This window comes from Martes martes (assembly GCF_963455335.1).
Source record: "Martes martes genome assembly, chromosome: 12".
Classification (NCBI taxonomy): Eukaryota; Metazoa; Chordata; class Mammalia; order Carnivora; family Mustelidae; genus Martes; species Martes martes.
The window spans coordinates 76041209-76056698 of record NC_137900.1 but is presented as its reverse complement, the minus strand read 5'-3'; the positions used below and the strand labels follow the sequence as shown (position 1 = coordinate 76056698).

At 41.1% G+C, this 15490-nt stretch overlaps 1 protein-coding gene across 1 annotated transcript in view; it reads right to left on the bottom strand.

Annotated features, from left to right (window-relative positions):
* Positions 1 to 96: 96 nt before the first annotated feature.
* The window catches only part of SLC31A1 (solute carrier family 31 member 1), a 39919-nt gene continuing 24525 nt past the window's right edge, over positions 97 to 15490 (bottom strand). The window contains exons 3-6 of the mRNA XM_080820411.1: positions 7454 to 7614; positions 6771 to 6843; positions 4711 to 4879; positions 97 to 3397 (exon numbers count right to left, since the gene is read on the bottom strand). Coding sequence (XP_080676537.1) covers positions 3196 to 3397; positions 4711 to 4879; positions 6771 to 6843; positions 7454 to 7549 — 540 coding nt within the window. The 5' untranslated portion in view covers positions 7550 to 7614 and the 3' untranslated portion in view covers positions 97 to 3195. The remainder of the gene's footprint in view (positions 3398 to 4710; positions 4880 to 6770; positions 6844 to 7453; positions 7615 to 15490) is intronic.

Sequence of the window (15490 nt, the reverse complement as noted above, 5' to 3'; positions counted from 1 at the left end):
AATAAATAAATAAGATCTTTAAAAAAAAAAAAATGATGGTAATGGCCAATGAAGAGACCACTTATTCTACTATCACTCTAGGTAGAAAGACATGCGTAGAATCACAAAATCAAAATATTTATTTTGTTCTGTTACATATGACACTGTTAAAATATTCCTACTACAGCAATACTGCTCTCCAGGAGCTTACAATCTAAAACGGTCAACATGAATTGTAGACTCAGTGATTAAGGCATTATATCAAATGCAGACTTTGTATCTTTAGATGTATCTTCTGAAAGAAGCAGCTGGGGAGAGCAGGATCAAAATGAAATGACATGAACGTGTAACCCCTGCCCCCTCCCCTTCCAGCTCCTTATAAGAAACCCCTTGTGGCTAGAGCCCAAGCCCAGAGCCTCAACAGTCTGAAATAGAATTCCCGACAGCCCTACCATAGAAGTAGTGAAGAAACCCTAATTTATAATTCCCTGGTGGACACAGAGGATTCCCCATTTGTGGGCAATGAGGGGCTGAGTGTTCCTCCAACATAGATTGGAGATAGCAGTTAAGATTCTGTGACTCTGCGGATGGTACCAGTAGGTAGCCCTTTACCAGCCTTCTAGCAATTCCAACAGGACAATTTCTCCCCGAAGGGTGCGTCAGGTCTCTACTAAGTTTCACAACTTCTGGTTGGTATCTATCTCCACTGCCTCAGGAGGGCTAGGGAGAGTTCATATACTAGACACATGGGATTAAACTGAAAGAAAGGGAAAGGAAAGCAGAATAAGGGACCAAAGAAATGGGGATACAGGCTTCTAAGACATGTGAACAGCGAAGGAGGAAAAGATTTTGGATCCAAAAGAACAAAGAAGTCAGGCACTAAATTCCAAATCAACAGGGATACAGAAATGAAAGTCAATGAGATAATTATCACAATCCAAGAGCTCAAGAAAGATGGAATTTAAGCTTTAAATTTTTTCTCCTTCATAACTTTTTCCTTTGGCAATGTAATCTAAGAACTGGAATTCAGGTTTTTTGTGACACTCTATCATAAACAGTGAAAACCTATCCCAGACTGATGTTTCTCCATTGAGTTTCAAATTCACAGCATTTTGTCTTAACTGGCCTTGATTTTTCTTACCTTACTGATAAGGTCCTGTTTCTGAAAGGTTATTTTATAGCAGCTCTGGCCAAGATTTCTAGAAAGCAAGCACCAGGGTCACTATTCCATCGAGTCTTCTTTTATTTCGCACGGTTTTATTATTCCTTGGCTTCTGAGATAATAACTGGGACTTTACACCTTCATGTTGGACTCTGTCACTACCCGTCATGCACCGCGCTCATGCGAAGTAGCAGCCCCACAAGGGGTTGGAATGAGAGAAAAGCACAAATCTCTAAATGTTGGTTCTCAGATTTTACCCCTGATCTGGTAAGCTCGTAACCTTCTCTTGGTTTAAAGCCACGGAAGTACACATTCCTTGCTCTCCAATATTTAACTGGCACCCACAGAGAACGTACAAACTCCAAAACCACAACAGAGGCCAACAGAATAGTTGTGTGTTGTGTCCTCTGCCCTGAGGCACAATTGGAGTCTAGCACCAAGGAGGGCAGGATTAACAGACTAATACGGGAAGAGTCACTTCACACAGGTCGTCTGGACTGGGGACCAGACTGTAGTGTAAACTCGTAACAGAACAGAGTAAAAATCCAGTATGGTTCTTCGTTGAGAAAAAGAGGTTTTGGCCACATGTGATCTATCGAAACCCCCAAGAGTAACAAAGACAGTCACGGAGAGGACGAGGATCTGCTTGGTGTAGACATGGATGCTGGGCCCTGAGGAAAATCTGGTCATCAGCAGACCATACCCTAAACCTCTCCAAAGGGAGGGCTGGGCTTCTGCCCTTCTGACCCATGACTGGCTGATTTTATACTGCAGATCAAAGGTCTTCCTCAATCTTCCAGCTACTTCCAAGAAACCACAGACCTTTAAAATTAAAGACTAGTGATTTCATACGTACTGATAAAAGTTACTTTGGGCACAGGCCCTGGGCACACGTACACAAACCTGGAGCTGAGTATGTTTGTGGAATGATTAAGTATTGACCAGCAGCATTTAGTACACAAGTGAAGCTTAGACATACCCCCTACCAATCGTCCACTCAAATTCCTGTGCCCAGTACCAAGTAGCTCACCTCACCTGGTGACACTTCTTTAGTTTAAAGCAGAGATTCTCAAAGGGTGGTCCCCCGGCCATCAGCAGGAACATCACCTGGAACTTGTTAGAAATGCCAATTTCGGGGCTCTGGGTTGAGGCCCAGAAACTAGTGTTTTAACAAGCCCTCCATGTGATTCTGATGCAGGCTAAGGTTTGAAAACCACTGGTTTAGAGGCCAACATGTGAAGACAGTAACAAAAGAAAACAATTCACACTCTTTTGCTTCATTCAGCTGCGATAATCCAAGGTACCAAAAGTAAAATATCAATGGTTTTATTTTAAAATATCTATTTCTATTTGTCTCAAATTGATTGTCATTTCTTTTTTTGATTGACAAGTTCATTCTGATCAAAATGTTAAGTAGGAACACAAGCTGATGAGTCAGCCACCCAAGAATGTACACATACTTTTGCAAGCTCCAGGCCCATATTTAGTCTCAAACCACCCTTCTGCAAACTACCAAGATTTCGGTACCACACATCACACCAAAAGGCACAATGTACTTCATACTCCTTGCATACAAACACTGGGACTCACTTTTCAATGTTAAGTTTGGGTTCTGGGCTTAGTTGGACAAAATTTCCCTCAGTTGCCATCAATCCTAGCTGAAGTGAATCTCTCTCCACCACTGGCCTAGGAAAAAACCCACCAAATTCACATTCTGTCTATTCTCCAAATAAAACAGGAGACTCAAAAGGAAGCAGGTGATCAAGTCACTGAACAGAAAGCTACCTGGCTTGGACAAGAACATATAATTTGGATCTAGGATGATGGGGGAGGGAGGACACCTCCTGAGGGAATCTCAGCTCATTAAAAAGAAACAGGGAGGTTATCACTTTAGCTCAGAGACTGTAGGCTAAACCTCTGTTGGGCAGGGATGTGTGTGTATGTGTGTGTAAGGAGATAAGGAGCGAGAAGGGAAGACTCGAGTAGGAATCATGTCTTTCAGTCTTGAACTGCTTCCCACTGCCATCGATAAGGCCGCACCATAGAGTTTAACATTAATGGCAATGCTCTGTGATGTCCACGACCACTGCCTTCTTCCAGCTGAAGAGGAAGTACCCAGTGCCGGCCCCGGCTGCTACCGCAATGCAGAGGTAGCCGTTGTAGGTCATGAAGATGAGCATGAGGAAGTAGCTGATGACCACTTGGATGATATGCAGCACTGTTTGCAGGAGGTGAGGAAAGCTCAGCATCTGTTGCCTGGAGAGTAAACAGGGACACAACCATCAGGGACCCTTAGGAGTGCTCAGGCAGCTCTGCAGATCGGGAGAAAGAGGGAGCAGCTGTGGTCAGGAGCTCAGCTTGAACCAGACTCCTTCACAGCCATCCCGGCAACTCATGGCTACTTGTGTGTTATGTATGTTGTTTACGGTCCCTGGAAATGAAACATGATAGAGCTGCCTGGATAATAAGTATTGGCCAGATATGGTTCAATATCAGCAGGAGGAACCCCCTTTGGGAGGAGAGGAGAGGAAGGAGGACGAATCTCCTAACTTAACTCTTCCTTGGCTTCTAAAAGGAAAGCCCTAAACCCTCCCCTACTTATTTGAACATGTTCAGGACTTCCACCTTGGCAACATTCGTATTCTAAAGAATGGAAAGAGAACTGAAGGTTGGGGGGTACAAAACAAAGTACTTAACCAGGGGTCAGGAACCTTGGCTAGCCTCTCACCGCTCGCTAGTTCTGTCACCTCCAGTAAGTCACACGTTTGGGCCTCAATGAGCTCATGAGTTACAATGGGAATAAACAACACTGTGGTTACTTGAAAGGAGCACACTGGTCCATAGGATTGCTTGAACTACAATTCAGTTTAAGACCTACATTTCTATTAAAACTCAAGAATCCCAAAAAGCGGGTGGCGGGTTATGGACATTGGGCAGGGTATATGCTATGGTGAGTGCTGTGAATTGTGTAAGCCTGATGATTCACAGACCTGTACCCCTGAAGCAAATATACATTATATGTTAGTTTTTTTAAAAAATCCCAAAAAGCATCTGCCAATCTAATTTTCCAAACTATTCCAATAGTTTAGAAAACTAGCAGTCATCCAAATGCTTGCATTGACAGAATACAGATATCTGTACATCTTATACTGTAAACAAAATGAAAATAGAGCTGGGGGATGCAATTTTTTATAGAAAATAATCAACTGGATTCTGCCATTCTTCTATACCCTGACCTGAATTTCTTTTAATGTGCGTATTATTATTTTGATAAAATTTTTTTTCCTTTTTCAATTTCGGCAAATATTTTAAAATATAAACTCCTTACCTGCTTCCACAGTGACCAAGCTTACAATTCAGAATAAATGTTCGAGCTCAGGAGGGTTCCTATCATTCCTCCTTTGGCCTGCTTAGGATCCACAACCCAAGCCTCCAGAGACGGTTTTCACCAAGATCATACAGAATCACTACTAACTCAACAAGAGGGCTATTACCAATAAATAGCTGCTTTGGTGCTTAACTCATCCAGCCCTCCAGAACTTCCGTCTGGATCCGTTCAGTCTTCTTACCCAACAGTTTTGTGTGTCTCCATGAGGATGGTTCCATTTGGTCCTGGGACAGGCATGGAATTATAGCGGATGCTGACTTGTGACTTGCGCAGCAGGCTCTCTCGGGCTATCTTGAGTCCTTCATAGAACATGGCTAGTAAAAACACTGCCACGAAAGCTCCAGCCATTTCTAAGTGGGGAAGGAAAAGATGGTGGTATGGTCACATGTGCGAAGTCACTAGTTGGTTTATTGTCCAAGCTAGAGAGACAACACAGAAGAGGGCTACTCTCAATTTCGGAATACATTATATTGCTACGTTTCTACTTGCACAGGCAGCCAGACAGAAGAGTGAAGATGGTGTTAGTGAAAACCGTTGTCTCCACTGGAGAGCATACTCATTTTCTGATTATAACACAAAAAATCATCTGAACAATAATCACCTTCAGGTCTGGCTACCTGGCGTCATAAATTGGCTTGTTATGACACAATGTAGAATATGCAAAAGGGGAATAAAACACCATTTTAAAGTGTTAACTATTTCCTTGAGCAAAGGGGAAAAAAAAAAGGGAGAGAAAAATCAGGAAACACTTAAATATAGAGAACACACTGATGGTTGGGGGGTTGTGTGTGTATGGGTGAAATAGGTGATGGGATTAAGGAGGTCACTTGTGACCAGCACTGGGTAACTCATGGAATTGTTAAATCACTACACTGTATACCTGAAACCAATACAACACTGTTAGCTAACTAGAATTAAAATAAAATTAAAGAAAAAATAAAGTGCTATTTCTTGAACAGACATTCCAGTTCTTTTTTTTTTTAAGATTTATTTATTTTTATTTGAGAGAGAGAAAGAGCACGAGCAGGAGTGGGGAGTAGTCAGGGGGAAGGAGAGAGAATCTTCAAGCCGACTCCATGCTGAGAGCGAAGCCCAACACAGTGCTCAGTCCTAGGACTCTGAGATCATGAACTGAGCCAAAATCAAGAGTTGGACGCTTAACTGACTGCACCACTCAGGCGCCCTCAGACATTTCAGTTCTAAGTCTTTCACTTAGAAAGTGAAGTGTTGGTAATCCTACAAATATATGCAAACTGCTGATTTAACACACTACATGAACTATATGCCCCCCTCTTTCCCCAAATTGATTTTGTGGCCCCAAAGATAGACCTGATCCTTAAAACAGTCCAACTGACAATGGAGCTTGTGCAATTTGAACTTAAGGCAGGCTCACTTATCATTACAGACACATAAAAATGGGTATTGGTTATCCCAAAAGTAGGCCTGACAGTAAGATGAGCCATGCCAAGAATCAGGAAAGAGGTAGACCAGTATGGTATGCTAGAAAGAGCACTGGAGAGGGCAGATCTAGAAAGTCTAGGTCCCTGTCCAACCTCTGACACAGCAACACTCTGTGATTTAGGGCTAATCATTTCAGTATTTGAGTCTTAATTTCTCTGTAAAATGGAAGGATTGTACTTGATCAACAGTTTTCTACCCAGGGTTATTTTGTGGTCTGTTTGCCCAAAATGCTTCTTATGTCATTTTAACTTGACTACAGTCTTATATCCAGGATCAATAACTTACCAAATAAGGAAGCACTCAGAAAAAGGATGAAAGGAAACGGATTGCGAAAGACTCCTATCTGGTATCTAAATTATTTTCCAGAAACTCTAAAACACACGCATCTTATTATTATTTATTTATTTATTTAATTTTTTTTTTTTTAAAGTAGGTTCCATACCCAGCATGGAGCCCAAGGCAGGACTTGAACTCACAACCCTGAGATCAAGACCTGAGTTGAGATCAAGGGTTAGATGCTTAACTCACTGAGCCACCCAGGCCCCCCATAACATATACATGTTATTTAAGAGAGGTTTACTGTAGAACTGTAAGAGAGGTTTACTGTAGCATTGTGTATCCTTACCTTCTGGGTAGGTTAAGAGGAAAATGATTACGTATCATAACCATAACTATTCAGTACTTACGGGAGGAAGAGGTGCTGGGTTTCCTGATTCTTTGTCACTGTCTCTCATGTGAGTGGCCCCCCTGAATACCACCTGACGAGGGCGGCTTACTCACCTCCAGCTGTATTGATGACCAAACCAGAAAACAATAGCTCCACATTCTTGAAGCCGAAGTAGAAGGTCATATGCTGCCGGTAAACCATAACAAGTCAGTCAGAGAGGACTGAAGATTCTACATGAGAATTTCACATAAAGAAGCTGAGAGCATTTCAAAGGGTCAGATTGGGATATTAAGAGACATTCACTGAAGTAGGAGGCTTTCTCCTTCATCTCAGCATTCCTACAGCAGACATGCTCCACAAGTACTCTCCCTTACTTCCTTCCCAAACCCAACCTTTTCTCTCTCTCTTTTTAATTTTCATTCCAGTATAGTCAACATGAGTGTTATATAAGTTTCAGGTACACAATCTAGTGATTCGACAATTCTATACATTCCTCAGTGCTCATCATGGTAAGTGTACTATCTTTTCTATAAAAAGCATGTAAACCAGAACTTAATTCAGAAAAGGGTCAATTCTGAAAGGAATACAGCAGAGGCCTAGAAATCCTGGTTCTGGTGTGACTCTGAAATTAACCTGCTGCATGATCTTGGGCAAATCACTTGTCTTGTTTGAGTCTATCTGTGCTTTTCCTCACGGGTAAACTGACCTTTAAAGATAATAACCTGCCAGTCCTGAAACTCGATTATTTCTATTACCCAAGTGGGTGTAAAAGGGCAGCCTCTCCTGTGGCACTCACCATCATCATGTCGCCCATTCCCCCGCCATGGGAGTGGGAGGCTGAAGTGGTTGGGTGATGATGGTGAGAAGGTACTGTTGTAGTGTTGTGAGCCATGTGGCTTATCTCTTTATGGTGGGAATGGTCCAGGTTTCCAGGAAAAGTTGAGTCAGCAGAAGATTCTTTTAAGAAAAAGAATTATATATATATATATAAGTTCACAGTATACAACCTTGATTCTTTTTGAAAAAAAAAATTAAATAAGCTCTATGCCCAACATGGGGCTTGAACTCATGACCCCGAGATCAAGAGTCACATGTTCTACCAACTGAGCCAGGCAGGTGCCTCTAAAATTTTGATTCCTGATTAATTATTTATTTATGTGGGATTTCATCCAGCAGGGATTACCTTCGGAGACAGTGGTACAAGGGATTTGCACCTAGGGTTTCAGAGACATAAACCTTATTCTGCAAAGTCGTTCCTTTAACAGATGTGGCCAATGTTCAAATATAAATCTAAGGTAAGGACAAGAAAAGTAGTTTCTTTGCATTGTAGGAAACAGACAATTTGTAATAGAGGACAAATTGATGCCGTTAATGAAATTTAACTTCTCTAAGGCTTTCTAATCGTAAATGTCAGGAGCTAAAAAGCAAGTGCTTCAAATAATTCACCTAACTGGATGGCCTGTGTTCAATCAAGATATTAAGAATACATTTTCACATACAGGACAACCAACCTTTGGCTAATTTAAACTTGAAGGAAAGGTCTATTACTGCCCTGGGCAAACAGTGTGCTCAGAAGATACAATTTCAAACCCAGTTCAGCATTAGAGCTAAGAACACTGAAAACAAGGTATAAATTGAATGTTCTCTATTAAATTAAGTCCAGACAACTGCATATTCAGCCTTATGTCTTTACTATCACATCACTGCTTTATTGCAAAGTCCATCTGGGACAAAAACGAAGCAGCAAAAATGCCTGTAGCTGGTGTGGGGGTGCGGAGTGGAAAGTTGAGGAGGGTGGAAAGGCAGGTGTTGGTGGATTCTCTTTACGTGTCCCTTGACTCTAATTTGTGGAGGAAAGAGGGCTTTAGAAATTCCCAGTAGGGGGGAATGCCTGGGTGGCTCAGTTGGTTAAGCTTCTGACTCTTGATCTCAGCTCAGGTTTTGATCTCAGGGTTGTGAGTTCAAGCCCTGAGTTTGGCTCCATGCTGGGTGCAGAGTCTACTTTAAAAAAAAAAAAAAAAAGATGGTGAAGAAGAAAAAGAAAATAAAAAAGAAATTTCAAGTAGGTATTCATGTTCATAAGCTGAGTGTGCCTCTCATTCTATCAATGAATATTAAGCTCCTACTATGTGCCAAACTCTTGAGTTAAAAGCTAGTAATTCAGTGAGTAAGATAAACAAGGCGACTCACGGAAAGAAAAACAAGAAAACAAACAGAGCAATTTCATGGTGTGATTAGTGTGATGAAGGAAACAAACAAGGTAATATGGCAACATTACTAAGAGGTGGAGAAGAGGCATACCTTAGACAGGAAATCTATATAGATCCAGGGAGTCATATATAACTTAAAAGCACAATTATTCAGCCATCTATCTCCCCCTCTTCAATCTCCCATCTCATGATTCTATGAAAGCAAGCTCAAGAAACAGGCTTGCATTTCTAGTAAAGGACAAGGCAAAGCATCAGTAAGGGAGAATCAAAGTTCAACTGTGAATGTAAATAACTTTCATGGCAGACACTAAATTACTTCGTAATTACAGAGCTTGACAATCTGGTATTATTAATACCATGGACATAAAGAACATATATAATAGCCTCTTTGTCCATAAAGTTTTTATAGCAAAGAATAAAAAACAACACACAAAAATAATCAACACGACAGCACCCATAAAATTTCAATGATGGGAAAAATGGTAAGGGGGCAGCAGTTTTCAGTTAAAGAATTGGGGTAGAATGGAGAGATCCCTGGTATCTGAGTGATGATAGGTTACAGTTTTTGAGCTAGGCAAGTGCAGCAAAGTAAGAATAAAAAGACTTTTGCCAGCCAGGAAGACAGAATACATCCTCATGAAGACACTCAAGTAGAAGTCACAATTTGTTCTCTTCCAATAGGGTTTGGAAAGTGATTATAGCAAAAGAAAACCATAAAGAATAACTTCATTTCACATTATCAACCTGAATCCTGGCCATCAATTCAGTGATTATTTGCAGTGTCTTCTGGTGTAAAAGACTGAGGGAGATACAGAGATGAACCAGACATACAGTCTTTCCCCAAGGAGCCTCAAGGCTAAAACCTAAAAGGGGGACTGAACAATTATCATTTTTCATTTTGGGCATAAGAAGACATGTATAGGTCAGTTTGTTTGTTTTTATTTATTTATTTGAAAGAGACAGAGAGAGTGAGCATGAGCTGGAGGCGCCACAGAGGGAGAAGCAGACTCCCCGCTGAGCAGGGAGCCCAACATGGGGCCTGACCCCAGGACTCTGAGATCATGACCTGAGCCGAAGGCCGATGCTTAACCGACTGAACCACCTAAGAGCTCCTAAAGGTCAGTTTAAAACACAAGATCTTAGCACCACAAGCTACTTAAGATCTGTACCCTAGAGTATCCTTGATTTATTTTCACATATTCTTCCCATCAACAGTTTTTAAGACCCACAGTTTCCTAACTGTTCAGGTACCTCATTACCAGTCAGAGACACCTGCTAAATGAAGACATGTAATCAAATCTCTTCACACAAATCGCTGGCCCAATAATTCATTTGTATAAATCTTTAGAACACCTTTCAAACTACGCACCTGTTTTGAAGTGTCATCTTTGTAGGATAAATTTCACATTCAAATATACTAGGAAATAGAGGAGGAATAGAATCTACTTCTTTTCATTGTCAGTGGACAATGGATTTCTTGTAATGGAATCCTAGGCAAGGCTTGCTCAATAGTATATGAATAGGAAGGTACAAAGCTGGTGGATTAATGTGCAAACATATACCATAGGCACAAACTCAAACTAATTCTGGTAAGCCCTCCGGCTTACCAAAAGCCTGCTCCAGGGAAGATGTCAAACTCAAATGATATATATAGATATATAGATATCTATATCTATATGTATGACTTATTATTAAAGCATAAAAATAAAAGCAATTATATTCTTTTCTTTTCCTACTTGACTTTCCATTGATGTGCCCTATGTATTTGGATAAAGGATCCTCTATAGTAATCAAACACTCCTAACTCATTCTCTCTCTCCAAAAGAGAAATTCTACTTACAGGAGGTAATCTGGCAGTTGGTTAGTGTTAGTTTGGTTTCTTCGACAGCTTTAATCTAAGAAGATCCAAGGAAAGCTTCTTCCAGAATAAAAAAGGGTATTGAAGTGAGAATAAATAAAAAACAGCAACACAGCAATACCATTTGCTGTTTCAATTTTGTAATCTGAAAAAAGTGGTTTGATCACCAGCTGTGCTCTTTTGTCTTTGCTTTATTCAAGCTTCTCTAGACTCCACAGCCAACTTTAACCACTTGTTGCTGTCTAAGAAGTGTCTTCTCTAACGTAGCTCCACGTCACTGTCTCTCAGAATTGGGGTCAAGGTCTATAAAGTAGCTGTTCTGTGCCTTTTTATGGAATCAAGTTTCCTGATTGGTAAACCAACTGCAATTAATGGAACTTGTGGATGGGTTAGTAATGATGAGTGACAGGTGGAACCTCAGCAAAATTTTTATATTTACTGATTCACTGGATTTCTGGTTTTAGAACAAACTATGTGAACATGTTAATTCCAGGCTAACCTTCCTGTTCTTGTTTAAAACTTCCACCGTTCACTTCTTTTCTTCTCCTTAGCCTTCTACTTCATTGGATTTACCAATTATTTATAAAGAAGAATATTAACCAAAAAAAATCTGAATATATCATTCAAGGATAAAATGGAAAAACAATTAAAAAAAAAAAAACTCAGGATTCCTGACTTTCAATCTACAATAAAATCCTCCCCCAATATTTAGTTACCAAGCTGAGTTTAGAGCTAGGTGGAAAAATTAGGAACACAGTATTTTCATTTCCTTTTTTTTTTTTTAAAGATTTTATTTATTTATTTGTCAGAGAGAGAGTACAGGCAGGCAGAGTGGCAGGCAGAGGGAGAAGCAGACTCCCTACTGAGCAGGGAGCCAATGTGGGACTCGATCCCAAGATGCTGGGATTATGACCTGAGCCGAAGGCAGACGCTTAACCAACTGAGCCACCCAGGCGCCCCTTTCATTTACATTTTTGCCAGTTCAGGCAAACTCATTTTCTCTAACAGAATTTAAGAGGGATCCATACTGGCGAAGCATCTTTATATTGAAGAATGGACTGACAAGCTCAATGACATCTACATCTGTAGAGGACTTTTGATGGTGCTCTGGTTGTATAACGCCATTGCAAGTCCCTCACCCTCTCTGGAGCTAGTAGATCATGGAGGTTGCTGGGAGCATGAAGGAGATAAAAGGCTTAGGAAGCATCTAGCAGAGTGCCTGACAAATGGCAATGTTATCACTGTGTGTACTATGAGGGGATAAAAGACCTTACTTAAGGAAACTCCAATGAATAAACCTCGGGGGAGAAGATATAATCAAAATATTAGCTGTTTGCTTCTCTCTCACAAAGTCTTCTAGCCAAGACAACTGTTCAAGGCCCTTCCCACTTACCCTGTCTCCTGAGACCACAAAGTGGCTATTGACACTCACATGGATAGTTCAGAACAGCTCTAGGTCATAAGAGCTCCTTCTTCTAGCGTAGGAAATTCCCCAGAAATATGTCAAGGGTGTTTCTATGGAACTCAGTTCACACAGAATAGTTAAGAAGTTGAGTTCTCAGGAAGGCTTACGCTCTTCGGTTTCTAGGGAATATTCATCTCATCTTCAGCTGGGTACTAAAGTTGGCTACAGGCCAACTTGTTTCTCTTGCCCTGAAGACTATTAGATCTGGAAAATGAGATGGCACAGTCCACACTGCACACCATAAGCTTTGCATTTCATTTTGTCTCCCCTTTTCCCCCACTTCGTAAGTATTGTGCAGCATTTATACACATAGTTTCCAAAACTTTCCTGTATTCAAGAGTCTAATTCCTTCTCCGTCTGCTTCTGAGGACCATCAAAAAAGAAGTTTCCTCTATTCCTGTCCACCTCCTACCTCCCAACAAGGGCACAATGAAAAGCTTAACGAGAGGACCGGATTGTTTGCAAAGTCTAGCATCTTTAGCAAAATAAACATGAATTTATGAACGGAAGTTAGGAAATTGGCAAGAAGGCTGAATGCTCATGCCCATCCTGAGTCTTAGCACTGACCTTACTTTTAATAGATTTATTTTAAACTTCCAATTCTTTTTTATTTCCCTGGTACTGCACAATGATGGATAAGAAACGGTAATCCACAGGGACTATGGAGATTAGACCTGAGACAAAAAGACTACACAGAAGCAGTCAGACATCTGCCACGTTGTCCCTCTTCTCCAGCACAGACAGATAAAATCTGTCTGGAGCCTCACACAATTCTTTTGGAGACTACCTACCGAGTTTCCTGATAAGGAAGATTAGGAAGAAAGTTTTTCTTCTGACAACGATTAAGGTCAGGTTCCTTTTTAGATTTGTAGAACCATTAAACAAAAGCAAATCTGGTTGCTCAGCCGCTCTCTGAAGTCATTACTTGTATTGGTTACTTATAAGCTTTAGGGAGGCACAGATAGGGAAAATTCAAGGTCACAGACACTATACTACCATAAACAGGGATTCATGCTTACGGACTCTGTTCTCATGATCAAGCAACCAGTTCAACTGGACTAATCCTGCCTTTTGAAGACCTGCGCAGGGTCAGCAGATATTCTGAGAAATAGCTCTGGCCTTGTTTCAAGTGCCCCCGTAGGTGAACTTTAAAATTCTCTTGATGGCTTTATGAATTCCACACTCACACTGTCCTTTGGGGAGGAGGCGGTAAAGGAGATGTAGAAGTAAAGAGATTATAATGCATTAATAAAACAGGGCTTAGGTGTCCCTCCACCCCTTGGCATTCCAACCCAATATACTGGAGTTGTTTTGAAAAAAAAGTAGTAGCTCCCAGTAAATGGGAAGGGGAATATAATATGGTGAATATATAGGGGGAAGACCCTTCTCCTTGAAGGCTATGATGCTGTTCCACTCAACCCCACAGCCCTGGCCTCACTCTGGTACTCCAAATTGACTGGCAGAAATTTGGTCACAATTGTATGAATGTAACCACACCTCTGGATACTGTAGCTGTCTTTCTTTGGCCGATGTCTTTCTTGAGGTGTACAGTGATCATAAAGATACTTAATGTTACCAATTATATTCACAAAAGGTGGTAGGCTGGAGTAAATCATAGGCTTACACAGGTTCTCAGACAGAACTGGCAAAAACTTAACAAAGTTCTGCTCCACTGATGTACTAAACACAGTCAAAATGATGAAGTTGAGGTAGAGAGAAAAATAGGTTGGGTCAATAAGAAAAAGAAGTGTAAAAGACCCTAAAATCATACACACGTGCGCGCATGTGCGTGCGCGCATGCGCGCGCGCGCACACACACACACACACACACACACATATACAAGATCCCCCCCACCCCCCCACCCCCCCACCCCCCCACCCCGCCCCGAATATCTTTGGCAGGTGATAAGAGATGACAGGGCACTTGCTATGACTGTAGGTTTATAAAGAAAGTCAGAATTTAGGAGTGTAATCGCCAAAACCCCACCAACATCACTACCACTACTACCAGGACAAAAACAAAATCATTCAGATTTTTATCCTTTTAAAAATTCTTTGGGGCTTCTGGGTGGCTCAGTCATTAAGCGTCTGCCTTCGGCTCAGGTCATGATCCCAGAGTCCTCGGATCGAGCCCTATGTCTGACTCCCTGCTCACTGGGGAGCCTGCTTCTCCCTCTCCTTCTGCCCCTATCCCGGCATGTTCACTCTCTCTCGAATAAATAAATAAAAATCTTTAAAAAAATCTTCAATAAAATAAAGGCCACTGTTTTCCCTTATAACTTGTTGCCTTTGTTGATAATAAAAATAACTCCCAGGGATCATCCATAACAAATGTTTCCTGGTTTTCCTTCACAGCCATGGCGGGGCTGATTTGAGAAAATGTTAATAGAACTGGCAAAGAATTAAAGTTGTGATTATTCGCTGGTTTCAATATTATTTTCATTTTCTTCATCATCTACCAAAGTGAGCTCTATTACTTTGGATAGGCTAAGCTCGATTCCCTGAAAGCACCTTTCATGGAAAGAAACCAAACTAGGCACGGTCTCCATACTCCAATTAATAGCAGAGTCTACTGTGACTGAATTACTCATATATCAGACTGATGGGCTCCACCACAAGTAGCCAACAGCCAGAGTCATAAAGGGGAAAACTACTTCAAACAATTACATTTAAAACTTAAAAAGCCTTCATTTATGAGTGGCCAGTGATCTAGGGAAACAAGAAATGTGGCATGGACTGACAAGTTTTTAGAAAAATAAAAGAGCAGCTCTGAGCTCCTGAGAGTAGCTCTTTCACTGAGAAGTTCCTGCCTACGAAGACCTATGTTGGTAAAAAAGGATGGTAACTCAGGAGCTGCCCTATGTTTATTCTAACGATCCACACAAGACAGACGGCAAACTTGTAATTTGATTCTAATCAGATTAAGACAAGAACTTTGTTTCCTGATACGGGTTCAAGGTCAACCCTGTCTCTCTTAAATTTCATCTTTCCACGTGTCCAGTCTACCTCATTAAGCTGCTCAGACAGAGCAAGGTGGGTAAGAAGCCCGATGGGGCAAGACAGGTCACTGCATGGAACCCATTCTATGGAGAATATGCAGTCAGGGAGGCTTATCATTTTCAAGAGAAAGCATGCTAAAGACAAACTTCATTTTAATTTTTTAAGGTTATTTATTTATTTATTTATTTAAGAGAATAAGAGCGTGCAAAAGCAGGGGGAGAGGCAGGCAGAAGCAAACTGCCCGCTGAGCAGGGAGCCCTGGATCGTGACCTGAGACGAAGGCAGACACTTAACTGACTG